The sequence below is a fragment of the Talpa europaea genome (assembly GCF_964194135.1).
Source record: "Talpa europaea genome assembly, chromosome: 3".
Taxonomy (NCBI): domain Eukaryota; kingdom Metazoa; phylum Chordata; class Mammalia; order Eulipotyphla; family Talpidae; genus Talpa; species Talpa europaea.
This window is the reverse complement of record NC_140069.1, coordinates 2,312,603-2,328,958: the sequence shown is the minus strand read 5'-3', so window position 1 is coordinate 2,328,958 and position 16,356 is coordinate 2,312,603. Positions and strand designations below refer to the sequence as shown.

Sequence of the window (16,356 nt, the reverse complement as noted above, 5' to 3'; positions counted from 1 at the left end):
AGCCCACCAGACTGCCCCGCTCATGCACCATCTAAACTGGGTTGACTCAGAAGGTTCTGTCGTCCGTGCTGAGCTAACCTCTGCGGGCTGAGAGCTGGCGCTCCTAGCGGGCAGGGCCGCCCAGCCGGGTCTCCGAAAATATGCCGAGGGCTGAGCCTGGTTCCTCACCTGGGATGGGCAAAGACAGTGGAAGACCATGAACGCAGAGAGAGGCAGACTCTCCCGAGATGTCAGACCTTGGCCAAACCATTCTAAGGACTCGTTCCCAAAACAACCCGCCAAGCCCCGCTGGGGACATCGCCAAGCCTTGCACATCCAGTAGACGCAAGCGGCAATTTATAGCGAAGTCAGGACAAATGGTGCCCGGAATACCCTCCGGCAGGCTCCCTGGGGGGAGGCCTCAGGGCGCAGCTGCTGGCAGGAGGTGGAGTTGGCGTCCAAAGTACCTCCTAGTCTGTGACCATGGCCGTGTGCACCAGGCTATTTCCACATCTCAGGTAATGATCTATTTATCTCCGCCTTAACTCATCTGCTCAAACTAGAGCATCTATAGCGCTCCAGCCACGCGCCAGGCATGGAGCCAGCTGCAGGGCACACCGACAGGCGGCTGGCAGGTCAGGCTCACTGTCCTCCAGCACCCCCGGCGGCCTGTGCACGGGAACCGGACACGCAAGGGCTGGGAGCACAGAGTGGCCGAGACAGCCTCCTCGCATCTCTGCTTCCCAGACACCCCTCCTCCTCAAGCTGAGGCCCTGCTTAGCCTTCAGCCCCCCACCTGCACCCCTGCCTGCCTCCACTCACCCTGGCCTGGGAGGAAGCCTTCCACCCGCGTGCTAGAACCCAAGGACCACATGGGAGGCCTGTCCCTCCCCAGGTGAGCTGGTCTCTGCTCCGCTGTGTCAAGTTCAACTGTTCACTGCCTTCACAGCTCCGGGCACAGAAAGGTCCTGCACTCACACGGGCAACACCGGAGTGGAGACGCTGAAGGGCCGGCTGGGCGGGGGTCGTCGTGGTGCCATCACCAGGGAGTTTCACAGACCCCCACCACGGGGCTTCCCGTCAGGGCCCTGCAGCCTCAAAGCCACTTGGGAAACTCCCTGCTCAAAGCAAGCCTGTGTCTACTCACTGCCCAGCAGCAGCTGTTTCTGAATCACCCCAGGGGTGGGCACCCCCAACCTCAGCAGCCATGCCTGTGAATCCTCCCAGCTTCTCCGCATCTGCCCCAGTGCCACCCTATGGGCTGCAGGGGCCAACCATGGGTGAGGGGCCTTGCACGCCCTGCTTCCCACACTCTTGACAGTGGATGGCGTGGGGCAGGTCAGAAGCACCCAGTGGGGACAGGTAGAGACAGCTGCTCGGCCTGAGCGGGCCCCTTCAGAGAGGGGTTCACTTTGCTCCATGGAGCCCAAAGGATGGGACTCAGGTACAAGGGAGCATGGTGAGACCTCCCGCAGGGCAGGTGAGAGGTAGACCAGAAACACAGTGTGGAGAAGGCCCCAGAAGGCCTGGTGTCCACAGCAGCCGCTGGGACAAACCATCTCCTCCCCAGTTTTGAAAAAACAAAGGATGGGGGCCTCCCTAGTGGCACAAGGGTTAAGACGCAGCCTATGAAGCTGTCCGCAGCCTCTGCAGCACGAGTTCGATCCCCGGCTGGCCAGGGAGAAACCCACGTGGTGCAGCAGACCTCTCCTGTCTCGCCCGCTGCTCCCCCCAGCAGTGTACTTTGGTCAATCTGCCTGTTCTGTTCCCCGCTCTGTCTCTGGTGAATCCTCTCACCACCTGCACCTCTGGCCTGTACCCCAGCTCTTGTATGCATAAATAAATCTTTTAAAAAAAAAGAAAAAAAAAAGGATGACTGACCAAGCACCACAGGCCTCCAAGCAGGGGACTTTGCAGCCTCCACCCACCTCCCCGCCCCTTGGCTCTCGGACAGATGGGCACACAAGATAAGGTGCTATTTGCTGCTTCCAGTCCTGGCCACAGTCTCTCCATCAGCTTGTGGCCTGGGATCAGCCGCTTCTGTGTCCAGACTCAGGGTCATGTCCCCAGATTTGGCCACAGGGCCAGAGGCCAGAGCCCAGGAAAGCCGGGAATGGGTGCCAGCCTGGGCCCTGAGGCCTCGTGGGAGCAGAGGGCACCCGGGATCCCGCCACAGGCTCCCAGGTCCCAGGGCAGGGGCAGGGCTGCCAGTCCGGCCCCTTGTTAGCTCCAGTCCCCTGAGTATGGAGGTGGCTTCCTGGAACGCCTGGCCGCATTCCTGAGGCACTTTGGTGAGGCTGGCGGGAAATCACAGCCAGATGTCAGGGAGGAACAGCTGGCGTGGCCTCCCCGCCCTCCTCTGGACACAGCAGCTGGTGACGGCAGAGCTGGCACTGGAGAGGGGCTAGGGCCTGGGGTCTCTGCATGCCTCTACCCAGAGCACCCACCGGGGCTGCACTCCCAGACCCCACCATGGGATCTGCTCCCCCACCTGCAGCCTGGACCAGCTACCCCCCTGCTGCTCCCCACCGGCAGCGAGAAGCAGCCAGGCTCCAGGTTCACCACGAGCTGCCTGATCTTCCGGCCTCGCGAGAGCGTGACTACGTACCTGCGGGCTCCGGCTGGCACCTCCCCAGATCCTGACTTCCAGCCTGCCTCCACTCACCCCAGCCCTGCCGCGAGCCCGTGTTCTCAGGAGACGCCCCCATCTCTCGGGGTCTCCCTGTGTGCCCTGCCAGTCTACTTCCTGGCTCAGCCCCATGCCCAAGCTCCTAGCACCCCCGGGTCCCTGGGCTCCTGCTCACGTCTCCGTCCTCACCTGGACCCTGGCTGGCCTCACGCAGCTCTGGGGTACCAGCCTTATGTTCCCGAACGTCCCTTCTGCAGCAGCCCAGGGCCTCCGGGTGAGGAGTCCGTGGTGCAGGTGCCCCCTAACATCACATGACCCTGCAAGAGTGAGCCTCATTCAGGGTCTCATCCTCCCACTCTGCCCAGCAGGTGCACCCAGAGCCCAAGCCTTTCCCTGAAGCTTCGACGCACAGGCCCGGGGTCCCGGTGCGGGTGAGCGCAGAACAAGAACGCACCTTCTCCCGCCACCGAAGTAAAATCACCATGTGAATGTGCAGTCCCCTCCCCGAGCTGGGGCACTTGGCAAGACGCAGTGCCCGTGGGAGCGGGTCTCGCCCAGCAGATGATGCTCTCGCTCCCGGCAGGTGGCACCAGGGACCCAATGCCGCCGCCCAAGGCCCCACAGGGGGCAGCGGCTAGGGAGGATGCAGACACCTGCCTGGCCGTAGCACGCCTTCTACTCCCACTAGGGCAGGAATTCCTGCCGAGGCCTGGGCAGAATTTAAGGATGCCCAGGAAACCCCTCAATGACAGGCAGAGGAAGCATATGGAATGCAGAGGGTACAGGAACATGGCGCGTGGACAGCAGGTGCTGGCCCATCACTGCCAGCGACCCCGCAGCCGACCCCTCCGTGTCTGCCCCTCTCCAGACAGGGTGCCTGTCCCCCTTTTTTCATTCTGACCCCATGGAGAGAGGGTCAGAATGAGGTCACGCCTGGCTGGCAGCTTCTCCGAGGGTGAGCAGGCAGGGGGGCTGGCGCCGTGGCTCCCCGGCCCGTCCTCTGCCGCCTGCCCGCCTCGCTGGCACCTGTGCTTCTCCTGGGAGGACTGCAGGCCAAGCTGAGGGCCGCCTGGCGCTCAGCACAGGGAGCCCCAGTGCCCCTCCAGGCCGGCAGCCCATTCCCACACAGGGCGCGACGCAGGCTCTGGAGAGCGGGGGGCTGAGGGCCGGGGTGGTCATGCCCCGCGCAGGGGAGACGCGGCCACGTCTGCGGGGCAGAGGCACGGGTGGCAGCTGGGGCTCCGGGCTCAGGTGGAGACGGGAGGCCGCAGGGAAGGGGTCATGTCCAGGCGTGGGCCTGGCGGGGCAGAGACAGAGACTGTTCCTTCTCCCTGACGTATACAATTAAGGAGGAAAGATGGATTTTTCAATCACGTCCAGTAATTTTCTAATAACCTTTGCAGCACATAATGGGCATGAATAACCTGTGGGCCATTTCCAGGAGGGACCCCAACCGTGACAGTTTCCAGGAGGAACTCCCAGTGACCTCTGGGCGGGCGGGACCTGGCCTGCTGCTCCTGGAAGCTGACACCGCCGAGGGCCAAGCCACAGCCGTCCACGTGGAGGCCCCAAAGCCGCAGCGGATGCTCGCTGGCCTTCCCCGCCCGGCCCCAGCAGCACCCAAGTGTGTGTGTGGGGGGAGGGGGTCTCAAGACAAGTGTGTGCTGTGCGTCTACGTGGAATGGGGGGTGGGGTGATGGGTAAGGCTTACGGTACAGTTTATGCGCGGGGGGCGGTGGTTGGTCTACATAATGCATGTTTGTGCTGAGTGTGAATATGGTGCATGTGAGTGACGCCTGAGTTAATGGTATGCAAGGATGTGCCTGTGCCAGGCATGGGGTGTGGATGGTGATTTGTGTATAGTATATGTGTCTGTGGTGTTTGTGCTGTGTGTGGGGTGTGTGCATGTATGAGCTGTGTGTGTGGAATGTGAGTATGAAGTAGGAATGTGGTGTGTCTGATGTGTGCTGTGTGTATGGTGTGTGACGTGTGTGAATGGTGTGTGAGGTGTGTGTATGTGTCTGAGGTGTGTTTGTGTCTGAGGTATGTGTGGTATCTGAGGAGTGTGTGTAGTGTCTGAGGTGTGTGTGGTATCTGAGGAGTGTGTGTAGTGTCTGAGGTGTGTGTGGTGTCTGAGGGGTGTGTGTAGTGTCCGAAGTGTGTGTATTGTCTGAGGGGTGTGTGTGGTGTCTGAGGTGTGTGTGGTGTCTGAGGGGTGTGTGTGTCTGAGGGGTGTGTGTGGTGTCTGAGGGGTGTGTGTAGTGTCTGAGGTGTGTGTGGTGTCTTCTGAGGGGTGTGTGTGGTGTCTGAGGTGTGTGTGGTGTCTTCTGAGGGGTGTGTGTGGTGTCTGAGGGGTGTGTGTGGTGTCTGAGGGGTGTGTGGTGTCTGAGGGGTGTGTGTAGTGTCTGAGGTGTGTGTGGTGTCTGAGGGGTGTGTGTAGTGTCTGAGGTGTGTGTGGTGTCTGAGGGGTGTGTGGTATCTGAGGTGTGTGTGTAGTGTCTGAGGTGTGTGTGGTGTCTGAGGGGTGTGTGTGGTGTCTGAGGGGTGTGTGTGGTGTCTGAGGGGTGTGTGTGTGTGTCTGAGGTGTGTGTGGTGTCTTCTGAGGGGTGTGTGTAGTGTCTGAGGGGTGTGTGGTGTCTGAGGGGTGTGTGTGGTGTCTGAGGGGTGTGTGTGGTGTCTGAGGGGTGTGTGTGTGTCTGAGGTGTGTTGTGGTATCTGAGGTGTGTGTGTGTGTCTGAGATGTGTGTTTGGTGGCTGAAGTCTCCAGGGGACAGATGATGGTGGGGTGTCTCTGCCTGGCCGAGGGGAGACGTGGCCGAGCCTTCGCCAGCCTCCTACATGACCTTGCGACAGAGGGCCCCAGGGCCTAGTGCCTGCAGCAGCCAGCCTGGTCACCCCGCTCCTGGCCTGCCCCCAGGGTCCGTGCACTGCAGGCCCTTTGCCCGCTGCTGCCTCTGCTGAGGCTCGGTGCCCACAAACACCGACACGCTGGCCGCCCCACGCCACTCCACGCTCCATGCAGCGTTTCTCAGAGGCCTGCCCCTCGGGCCCTCATGCGGTCACTGCACCTGCTTCATTTTCTTCAAGTCACCTGTCACTGTTCAGTCACCGTGGCGTGGGCACCTTTATCTCCCTTTCCTTCCGGAAGGTGGAGCCCAAAGCAGGTGACTGAAGTGTCCTTCACCAGGGGGTCCTGTGAGGTGAGCAGGGTTGCGACCCCAACTGTGCTTACAACAGCCCAGGGAGACACACAGACAGACGGGCAGACAGACAGACGGACGGGCAGGCAGGCAGGCATGGTCTTAGGTAGGGTCCTGAAACACCCGCCGCTCCAGGAGGCCACAAAGGCCCATCCAGCCCATTCCCAACCACAAACAAGCTGTGCTGTTTGCTGAAAATGTGTCACAGGACAAGGGAATGAAGCAGAAAAGTGAAGCTAATGATTCATTCAGAAGTGACAGGAGAGCAGGGCCACCCCTGACTCAGCCCAGTAGCGCCCCACAAAGCGTCTGGACATCTTGCCCTACCGCTGGCCATGGGCCCCAGAGACCAGCAGAGGCACACACAGGTCAAAACGCAGAGATGGGGTGTGGATGCAACAGCTCTCCCAGGAGACCCATGTGAACAGGGGAGCAATCTGTACCCCCCAGAGCCCCCTCACCACGCGTCCCACACCTGACTGACTCTGCCTGTCCACATACCTGCCTCATCTAAACCCACTCTGGTCTGTCTCCCCTCTTTCTCCCTTCCCCCTCCCCCACGGCCCCTCTCAGATCTGTCTCCTCCTCTCTCTCACCCCTCTGTCCATTGTGTCTGCCCCCACACATTGGCAAGTGAGCCTGGAGCGGGAGGGGCCCGTGGGCAGCATGGGGCTGAGCATGAACAGAAACGGGCAGGGGCGGCCAAGCGCCCGTGTCCCAGCCCCACTTAGCATGGGAGGGGTCCCTTCCTCCCGCCAATCCCTGGTTCCATCTCTGCCCAATCGTCAAAGAAGTGCCTGAGCCCCGGGGAGGGAGTGAGGACCCCCCAGAGTGTCCCCAGAATAGACACAGGCGGAGGCCACTGCGGCATTCCACAGCTCGCTGAGGCGGCCGATAAGCTATATAAAGGCTGCTTGTGGCCACGGCGGGGCCTGGGGTGGAGAAAGCTCTCAATTACAGCGCTGCTCTGGGGCTGGGCTGTCCTCAGCCTCGGACTGAACCCCCGGGAACCTGCCCACAGAGAGGCAGGAGTTGATATGGAGCGCCGGAGGCGCTTCCCTGGGGACCCAAGGCCAGAAGGCAGTGAGCTCCACGCCCTCCTTTAGGGCTGCTGGAAGAGGCCACGGGGCTTCAGGACGCCGGAGATGGCCCTGCCACGACCATGGCCAGGTCTTACTGTCCAACCACTGCTCTTGAGGCCACAGACACTCGCTCTCCTGCACATACTAGGGGTTCTGTGACCTGCTCACTCAGTCCACGAGCAGCCCCTGGCCACCATGTCTGAGCCAGGCCTGAGATGGCACAGGCAGGGTCAGTAATGAGCGGTCCACGGCTGGCACAGCAGACCCCAAAGGGACACAGAGGCTCGGGCAGCCGAGTCAGCACCGCAGGAGGAGTGTCCGTGACACCTGTTCCCTGGGAACCTGGACAAGTGCTCAGCCCCTGTGCCTTGCGCAGCCATGATCAAATGGAAGAATCAGAAAACCCACGCAGGCTTTGGTGTGGCCTCCACACCACCGTGGCCTGAGAGAGCATCACCAACCGTGTCACAGACCTGGAAGCTCTGGGGGCCTGGGCTCCAGGGAGCAGGGAGTCCCAGGCCTTAGCCTTATCCCCACAGAGCAAATCCAAGCCAGGCACCACCAGGACGCGAGGAGCAGTGTCACGCCCAGTCCAGCACAGGTCACTGCACAAGCCCACACCAGCAGTGGGCAGAAGCCTGGGTGCGACCGACCACGTGAGGAAAATCACTGAGCGGCACGGCCTTCTCTCTGAAGCCTGACACCGGAGGCCAACGTGCAGCCAGGATCACAGACGCTCCTGGCAGTGTGCTCAAGTGAGGCCTGGGGCAGAGGACAGGGCAGGCCCGTGGGGGCCCCAGAGCCTTGGAGCAAAGGTGAGGCCTCTGCAGTGCCCACGCAGAAGTTCTGGTGAACCCCAGGCCTTTCCTGCTCCCACTGCACCCCTTCTTCTGCTCACATGGACACTGTCAGCTGAGTTTTCAGACCAGACAGCCTGGCTGCTCCCAGACAACCGCCTGCACTGCCTGAGCATTGAGGGAGGGCCGCTGCACCCCAGCCCAAACTCCGGCCCCTGACTTCCTGTGCACTGCCCTGGGATTCAGTGTCCCCTCTGGAGGGGAGCCCCAGGGAACCTGCTGTCCTGCAGGGCTGCCCTTCCTCCCTCTGTAGCCAGCTTGGATGAAAGGAAGGGCTTGGGGAGCAGAGGGACCTCAACTCAGCATCAAAAAAGGAGGGGGAAGAAGAGGGATTTGCTGCGTATTCCTATTCTCACGGGGGAGTAAGTCTTGCACAAGCACTTCTCACACCACATCACACCTCAAGTGCAGAATCACTACCCATTACGTGGGTCTCCTGCACAAGTGACCTTGTTTAAAGATCACTTTAAACAAAATGCAGGCAGCTCCTCCTCCATCTGAGCTTGTTCCCGTCACAAGGGACAGACTTTGCCCTCAGGAAGTTTATATTCCGTGTGCGAAGACAGCGCCCAGGCATTTCCACTCGCTTACGTGCACCCTCCAGACTGTGCTCACCTGCTGCTCTCTGGGGACAAAAGCTTCTCCAGGTCAACATGGGCGCCACGCAACAGCCCTGCATTCTGAGTAGCAGGTGTGCAGGAGACCCGCGTAATGGGTAGTTGTTGAAGGAAAGAACGAACGGTTACCGAGACACATGGTTGGGTTATTAAACCTGGTGATGAATGAATGACTGAATTAAGTCAGCGGTTCCGACAAGGCACAGTTGGGTGGTTGAAGGGGCATGAAGGCGGGGTCAGGTGGATCAGAGGTGCTGGGCGCACGGCTGAGTTGCTGAATGACCGCGAGAGTGGGCTGGATTGAGTCAGCGCTCACCACAATGCACGGCGTGTTGTTGAAGCTAAAGGAGGGACTGAATTGAGTCTGATGACTGATGCGACACGACGTGTGGCTGTTGGAAGAAGGAAAGGCGTGCTGGGCAGAAGCACTGACCGTCCCAAACCTCCATATTGAATGTCCGCGATCCCCAACCTCCCACACACCACGGCTGCTCACAGCAGCTCTCGATGGGGCCGCGAGGCCGCCCGGCTCCCTCCCCAGCCGAGGGATTTCTGTTTGTTTGGACTTGGCCAGGCTCCTTGATTTACCCTCACTACATGCTGCTCCCCATGTCCCTGAGGGCTATTTTGTTGTTATTTTGCTTCTGACTGAAGCTCGGGGTTTGTTTTGTTTGTCACCAGAACAGAGCAGGCCTCGTCAGCTGACAGCTGTATTGACGAAAGCGGTTCCTGCAGAGGCTTCGGACGCGGACGTCACTGGCGCATCTGGGGAAGCCTGGCGCTGGCGGCCCTGAGGGCCTGGGAGCCACGTGGACATGCAGTGGCCTGGGCCGGCCGACTCGGCATCCCCTTCTCTCTTACAGCCCCCAACTCGCCCGCCTGGATCACACCACTTTCCTTGAGGCTGTGGGGCGGGAACGAACCCAGCCCCAGGGCTTAACAGGGTTAGGTGGTTTGGGCCCCAAATAGCAGCTCCTCATCCGTGGCGAGGCGTGACCCGCAGCGGGCTCCGAGTCCAGGCCTGCAGGCCCTGGGGGCTAGGACAGCGGTCTCAGCGCCTCAGCAGGGCCCAGCTCACCAGCCCCAGGGTCTCCTCGCCCGCTCTGAGCCCGGGAGGCTGGCTGCCTGGGCCCCACGTCAGGCGGGGTTGGCGGGAAAGTGGCAACTTCCTGCTCCCTCCGGGTCATGGGTGGGTGGCAGCTGTGCCCTCACCCGCGGCGCCTGTAACACTCCGTCCCTCCAGTCAGCTGCTGTCCCCACTCATCCCAGGGCCTCAGCCTCCCTCACTGACCTGGGCCCTTTCTGAGCAGACCCGCCCCTGTGTCTCTGTGAAAGCCGTTCCCTGCCAGGACCCCGGCGACGAGAGCAGAGCTAACACCTGGAACGAAGAACCTGGACACGGAGAGTATGAGAGCCCAGGGTCACTGATTGAGGCCGCTGGCCTCTGACCCCTTCGAGCCACAGGGTGGGGTTCCCAGTGCCCGGGGTGTGGGCGGTGTCACCCGCTTCGGACGCAGGTCAGAGAGGGTGAAACCCGCATCCCGGAGCACACAGGTGGCTGCTGAGGCCGATCTACCCAGGCCCGCGGTCTTATTAACTGGGCGCCACGTCCCAGTGACTCCACCTCTTGTGACAACGGGACAGAACCAGCCACACCCCCACCCACCTCGGCCACATGGGCCAGACAGCTGCGCTGTGTCCCCCCGAGCCCCGAGCCACCCCGTCGTCCTGCGGCTCACACTCCTTTCAACACAGTCTGTCGGCCCCCAGCGTGGCCTCTGGAGGAGCAGGCCTGGCTGTAGTCACCTGCAGTAACCTCAGCTGCCCCCACAGCCAACTCGGAGAGGGGGCTGTCCTCGGAGGGACCCCCTTGGAGTCCCGGAGGTCATCTTTCAGGGTCTAAGCCCCAAGATCCTGCTGTCCTCCTGCCCTTCCTCCTGCCCCTCCCGACATAATCAAAAAATTCTAAACAAATACTCAGAGCCCAGGCTCATCAGAGCCGCCAGGCCCACAGCACCTGACCCCTGGATGCCAGCCGACTCTGGCCAGGTAGTTCCAATACATGCAGGATGCCCATTTTCTTAGGGTTCTCCCCCCACAGGCCCAGGGAGGGAAGAGGACCTGATCCCGCCACCTGCTCGCACTAGCACATGCATCGCTTGCTCCGATTCAGCCGAGACCAGCAGACACTCCCCTTGCAGACAAGAGGACGCAGCCCAGACATTCCAGCAGCCTCCAAGGAACCGCCCCCTTCAGTTTATTGGGCGCCTCTGCCTCCCTGGAAGGGGCGGACAGGCCAGGACCCTGGTGACGGTGTCGGGTCCAAGCCCAGGATGCGACTCTGGCCACCAGGGTCACCAGCCACTTGAGGAGCTCATGCCATAGTGCTCAGGGAACCCCTGCTGGGGGCTGTGGACACCCCTACCCCGACCTGTACTGTGGGTCTGCTAATCCTAAGCGGCCTGTTCGGCCACCATTTTGTTACCTGCGGCTCTGCATTCCTGCACAAGGTCGGAACTGCTCAGTCACAGGAGCCCAACCTTACAAGGTGCCTTTCAGATCAACCAAGAACTTAAAGCTTCATCACCCTGGGAAGGCTTTGCAGCACGACGGGAACGCCCGGGGGGCTGAGGACCGAGGCTTATTAAACACATTTCCGACTTATACATCACAAGGTGAGATCAGGAACACCCTGGGGGGCTGAGGACTGAAGTATGACAGGGGACTCCAGAAGCTGATCGGTGGAGATCCTTGCTGATGAGATTGAAACCCTGAGCCCAGGAGGCGGATCAGAGCTTCATCTCAATTACAATACCGGGTCCTCAAGCAGCTGAGAAGCGCCTGGAAGCAGACTCAGAACTCTCCGATTGATAGTATGACAGAACACGTTTTTTTCTAGTTTCACCCCCTCCCTTTTCTCTCTGTCCGCCCCCTCACAACTGAGGCTGGACAATTCTTCCACCAATAAAGAGGCCAGGATCTTGCTCTTCGGCAGCATCCTGCATTGTGTAGCCTGCTCCACGACGCCCGTTTTGTTTTATCAGTGGTGGTGCCCGACGCAACACTGCCCCCTGCCCCCACCCCCGACGTGGCCAGGACCCCACACTCACTCTCACACAGGCGCCGCCGCAGCTTGCCCCGGATCTTGTCGATGGCGTCGAAGTCAGACACGTGGAAGACGTGGGCGGCCTTGGGCTCCGAGGCCATCTCCGCCAGCTCCTCCTTCAGCGCCTCCCCGACGCCCACGGCGAAGATGCGGATGCCTGCCCGGTGAGCAGCGGCCGCGGCGTCCAGCACCAGGTCCTGGCTGCGGCCGTCGGTCAGTAGGATGGCCACCTGCTTGAAGGCGCGGTCCCCGGGCCGGCCGCCGGCCTGCGGGGAGAAGCTGTGGCGGGTGAGGAAGCGCAGGGCATCGCCCGTGTTGGTATTGCCGCCGTGGAAGGCCAGCTGGCGCGCAGCCGCCTTGACCGCCTCCCGGGAGCTGAAGCGGCCCAGCTCAAAGGCCAGGCTGGGCTGGTCACTGTAGCGCACGACGCCCACACGGGTGTGGTCAGGGCCCACCTCGAAGGTGTCCACCAAGTTGGCCACCCACTGCCGGACCTTCTCAAAGTCCTCCTTGCCCACGCTGGAGGAGGTGTCCAGGAGGAAGACCAGGTCATAGTGCACAGTCTTGCAACCTGCAGGGGCAAGAGGAGGTGACCAGCACATGGCGGGCGGCAAGGGCACTGTCCCCACCCACGCCACAGCCTCCCTCAGCACCCCTGGCCCCTCCCGGCTGCCCCTGGCCCAGACCCCTTAACGCTCCCGTCCCATGACCCAGGGTATCTCCAAGGCTGTGGTCAGCAGGCTCAGTGGACACTTACAGAATCACCCATAAAAGCGATTCATGTTCACAGAGCATCCCCATATCTATTTCTTTAAATACTGCCATTCTGGTTAAAAAGTGACTGTGGTTTTTAAGTCCTACGACACACCAAGCATGCCCATGTCAGAAAACTCAGAAAAGGAAACCGAGAAAGGCCCTAAATGCCCGGATTCCCGTCTCACAGAACGGGTTGCCACCCCTCGCCCAGTGTCCACATGGCATCCCCTTCTCCCTGGATGGCCAGTGGGGCGGCCCTGGGCACACTGACAGGGAAGCCCTTCCCGCGTCCAGCCGCAGGCCGGGAGCCCACTCCGTTGCTGTGGGCAGGTGGTTGCCGGGGGCATACAGTTGGGGTAACCAGGCTCCCGGAGCTTCAGTGCTAGAGATCACAGGAAACATGTCGCAGTCACACATTTCAAATGCAAAATTAGAGAAACCCTATAAAGATTTATAAAAACAGGCCTGCATCTGGCTGGGACGGTGCGTCTAAACTGCACTGCTCCTGAGTAAGCAAAATGCACACTTCATCATTGATTTCTGGCCTGCATGGCGACCCCGCGTGCTCATGTCCACCTCAGTCATCGAGCAAGAGGGACAGTGCTTTCTCGACTCCAGAGTGCGGCAGAGTCCCACAGGGGAACCAGCAAGGGCCCTGGCCTGGACGCCGTGGACACCGAGGGGCCCACCTCTGGGGACATCCGGCACGAAATAAAAGCCAACAAGCAAGGAAAGCCATTTCGTTCAGCTGTCAGGTTGGCGAAGACCACGCAGCTAGCGTATGTGGACGCCAGCAGGACACCGCTCCCTGCTGCAGGGACTGCCAGTCACAACCAATCTCGGGGTCTCACAAGCCTCATGAGGCGGCATCTTGTGAGCTACCAAGTCCAAATGTAACCCCCCCCCCCCCCAGAAACCAGCTCCATAAATGGGAGGGGAAAACAAGCAAAAGGATCCGCTGCAAGGATGGCTGGCAAACTCCTGGGGGCCCTGCCCAGCCACCAGGTGGGTCTGCCGGGGCCACCTGAGCCCGCAGGGATGGACGCCTCCGCACAGCTGCGTGTGGTGTGTGTGCAGTTGTGTGCGGTGCAGGAGAGCCTGCAAAGGGCAGCCCACCCACTCCTCAGAAGCAGAGCCGGCGGTGAATTTATTATTTCATTTTGTGTTTCTGATTTTGTATTCACGAGGGATGAATTAAGTCGGGGAAATCCCAGGAAGATGATAAAGTCACCAACGCAAGTAAGCACGCACACCGCACAAACCTGTGCACAGAGGCATGTACACACACCTGCTCACATGCACAAGCACACGCACGCCCAACCCACCACACCTGCCTTTCCACTCGCCCTCTAGCGCCTGCAGGACAAGGCAAGGCCCCCGGGCTGGAGTGACCCCACCAGTACTGGTCTTTGGGGTGTATGTGCTCAGAGGGTGCACTCAAGAGTTAATTCCCAGGGAGTTTTTCTCCTCGACACAAAAGGTCACCTTTGGTCTGGGGCAATTATGTTGCAGCCTGTTCGGGATAATTGGCAGTGTGGAGCAGGCAGGGCCGCCTGCGGGCTGTAATCCTTGAGCAAATTTGTTTGATGGTTGCACAGGCTCGTCTGTAGCGAGGTCTCCCCAGGGCCCTTTGGAGAGCTCTGTGCCTTTCCTCCCGGAGGCCAGGGACCGGCTCCCAGGACTGTGCGTGTTGAGTGCCATGTCCGGGAAGGGCCCGGAACCCAAGGTCCGTGTCCTGGCTCTGGCCTCAGCTGGGCAACAGGCAAGGGCAGGTGACCCCTGCAGGTGACCACTTCCCTCTGGGCACCACTGTCCACTCTGAACTGAGAGCCTGGTGGAGGCGCTCTCGGGCCCCCCTCACTTCTCAGAGTGATGACCCCGAGTCAGCCTGGACTTGGCCTCGCCTGACGGACACAGATGTCCCAGAGCCCCGCGGCCAGCGCTGGATTTCCAGCTTCACGCTGAGAGGCCCCCAAAAAGTGAAATACCTGGGAGAAATTTATGAAAAAGCAATACGAAGACACAGTCTTCAGGGTGGGGTCTCACTTGCAGACGCAGGAGAGCGGTGTGGGTTCTGGGCCAACACTCCCTGTGTCGTCCACCCTGCCTGGGGGGCTCTGGTCCTCGCTTCACCTGCCTCACCTGCAGCCTGGGGACAGTGCTTCGGTCCAGTCATCCAGCGAGAGCGAAAGCCCCAGCGAGTTGTTCCAGTTAGCAGCAAGCGGGCCCTGATGGAGGGCTCTGGTAAGAGTGACTCAGCTTGATGGGCCCTTTCTAAAGTGGGGGTGGGGGTCACCTGTCCGTGATCTACACAGGTGTGTGCCCCGACGGGTCAGTCTCCTATTCTCTTACACTCACAAGCACACATTAGCTCACACACACACACTCCCTGACACTCATATCCGCATAGCCGTGCACACCCACTGCTGGGCCCCAGCCCTGCCTTCGAGGCCCACCTGCCCTCTGGGCCTGACAGCCGTGGCCCCCGCTCCACAGCAGCAGCATCCAGAGCAGACAGGGCGCGGCGCTCCCTCGGGGGCCGGCCATGGTGCGCGTGCTCGCGACCAGCGCTTCCCAGCCAGGAGGAGCAGCGTCGGGATCTACCGGAGCATCGCCTGTGGAGAAGACACAGGCATAGTGACAGCTGCAGCCGAGACGTCCACACAGCGACCTGGGCAGGAGCTCCCCGACCTGGCCCCTGTCTGTCTCACCCCCATACACAGCCCCCACCTGTCTCACCCCCAGACATAGCCCCCACATGTCTCACCCCCAACCCAGCCCCCACCTGTCCCACTCCTGACCCAGCCCCCACCTGTCCACCCCTGGACCCAAGCCCCACCTGTCTCACCCCTAATCCAGTCCCCACCTGTCTTACCCCCAGAAACAGCCCCCACCTGTCTCATTCCTCAGACTGGCCTCTTCACACAGCCCAGTGTGACCTCCAAAGAGCAAAGCCGCCCTCACCTCCCCATCACCCACCACACCTCTCCCGCCTCCAGCAGTGGCAAACACAGCTGCCCGTGCCATCCCACCAACTACCTGGGACCAGGCCCGAGGCCAGAGGTCGCAGCTGCTTTGGGAAGAGCTGCTCCGTGTCTGACCTTACGAGTCAACACCTTTGTGCCTACGCCTTTGCCCAGGTCTATTTTCTTAGGGCCCATTTGTAGGAGAATACTTAGGGCACCTAAGTCTTGAATGGCTGTGTCAGTGGCTGCTGCCTCGGGCCCACGCTCTCCTTCACCCAGAAGGGACCCTTCTCCCAGACCTGGGTCTGTCTGGGGCCACGCTCCTTTCACACAGGAGCCACGGGGCACAGCAGCCACCCCATGAGAACGACCAGAGAGCTCACGGCAGATGGGTGCCTGCAGCAGGTGCACCGCGTGGCTGTAACAAGACACAGGCCCTGCCATTCGCGCGACACAGTGTCACTGGAGGGGCTGGTGCTAAGCGAAGTAGAAGCGATCCAGGGCAGCAAGGGCCCTAAAACTGGCCACGGACACTGCCTGAACAATTCACCAGTCACCGTCTGTGTGCCTCACCCACGCCCACACTTGCAAGGCCACCCAGGCTCAGAGACCAGCAATAATGGGTGCAGGGGCAGGATGGGCCAGAGCAGGATCTCATGATCGAGCAGACGGGCTAAGGAGAGTCCTGGAGCCCTCGGTGGCTTTTGCAGGCTTTTATTGGGCTTCACCAGGCACACAGCAGGCGGGGGTCACGCTTTCTGGGCTCCCCGGCATTCTGATTCTTCTGGTTATTCTGCTCCTTTCGCTCTGCTGTTCCTCTGGCTTCCCCACGACCCCGCTCCTACAAGCCCAGGCTCAGCCAGGTGAATCCCATCTGTGTGTCCCACACCCCACTCCAGGTGCCGCCCTCAGGCAGCACTCAGGAGCGCAGATCCACCTCCAATCCTGCTGGCAGGAGGGCAGAAAGCCTGATACCTTTTAGCTTACCCTACAATGGGGTTTAACAACCCAGGGATAAAGAGCTACTGAGGCCAAAACTGGCCGTTCGCCTCGCCCAAAGTGTCCGGTGCTTTAAAGTCCTAAATGCAGACGCTCCCAAGCTGGCGTCCACCCCCACTGCAGGCCTGGAGCTCGCGGCGGCCAGACCACCGCGGGAGCAGCTCA

The 16,356-nt window shown here is 60.9% G+C and overlaps 1 protein-coding gene across 1 annotated transcript in view; it reads right to left on the bottom strand.

Annotated features, from left to right (window-relative positions):
- COL22A1 (collagen type XXII alpha 1 chain) overlaps positions 1–15,636 on the bottom strand; it is a gene marked incomplete at its 5' end in the record, with an annotated part of 143,579 nt that extends 127,943 nt beyond the window's left edge. The window contains 3 exons of the mRNA XM_084229743.1: positions 11,475–12,041; positions 14,683–14,841; positions 15,576–15,636. Coding sequence (XP_084085869.1) covers positions 11,475–12,041; positions 14,683–14,841; positions 15,576–15,636 — 787 coding nt within the window. The remainder of the gene's footprint in view (positions 1–11,474; positions 12,042–14,682; positions 14,842–15,575) is intronic.
- Positions 15,637–16,356: the final 720 nt, after the last annotated feature.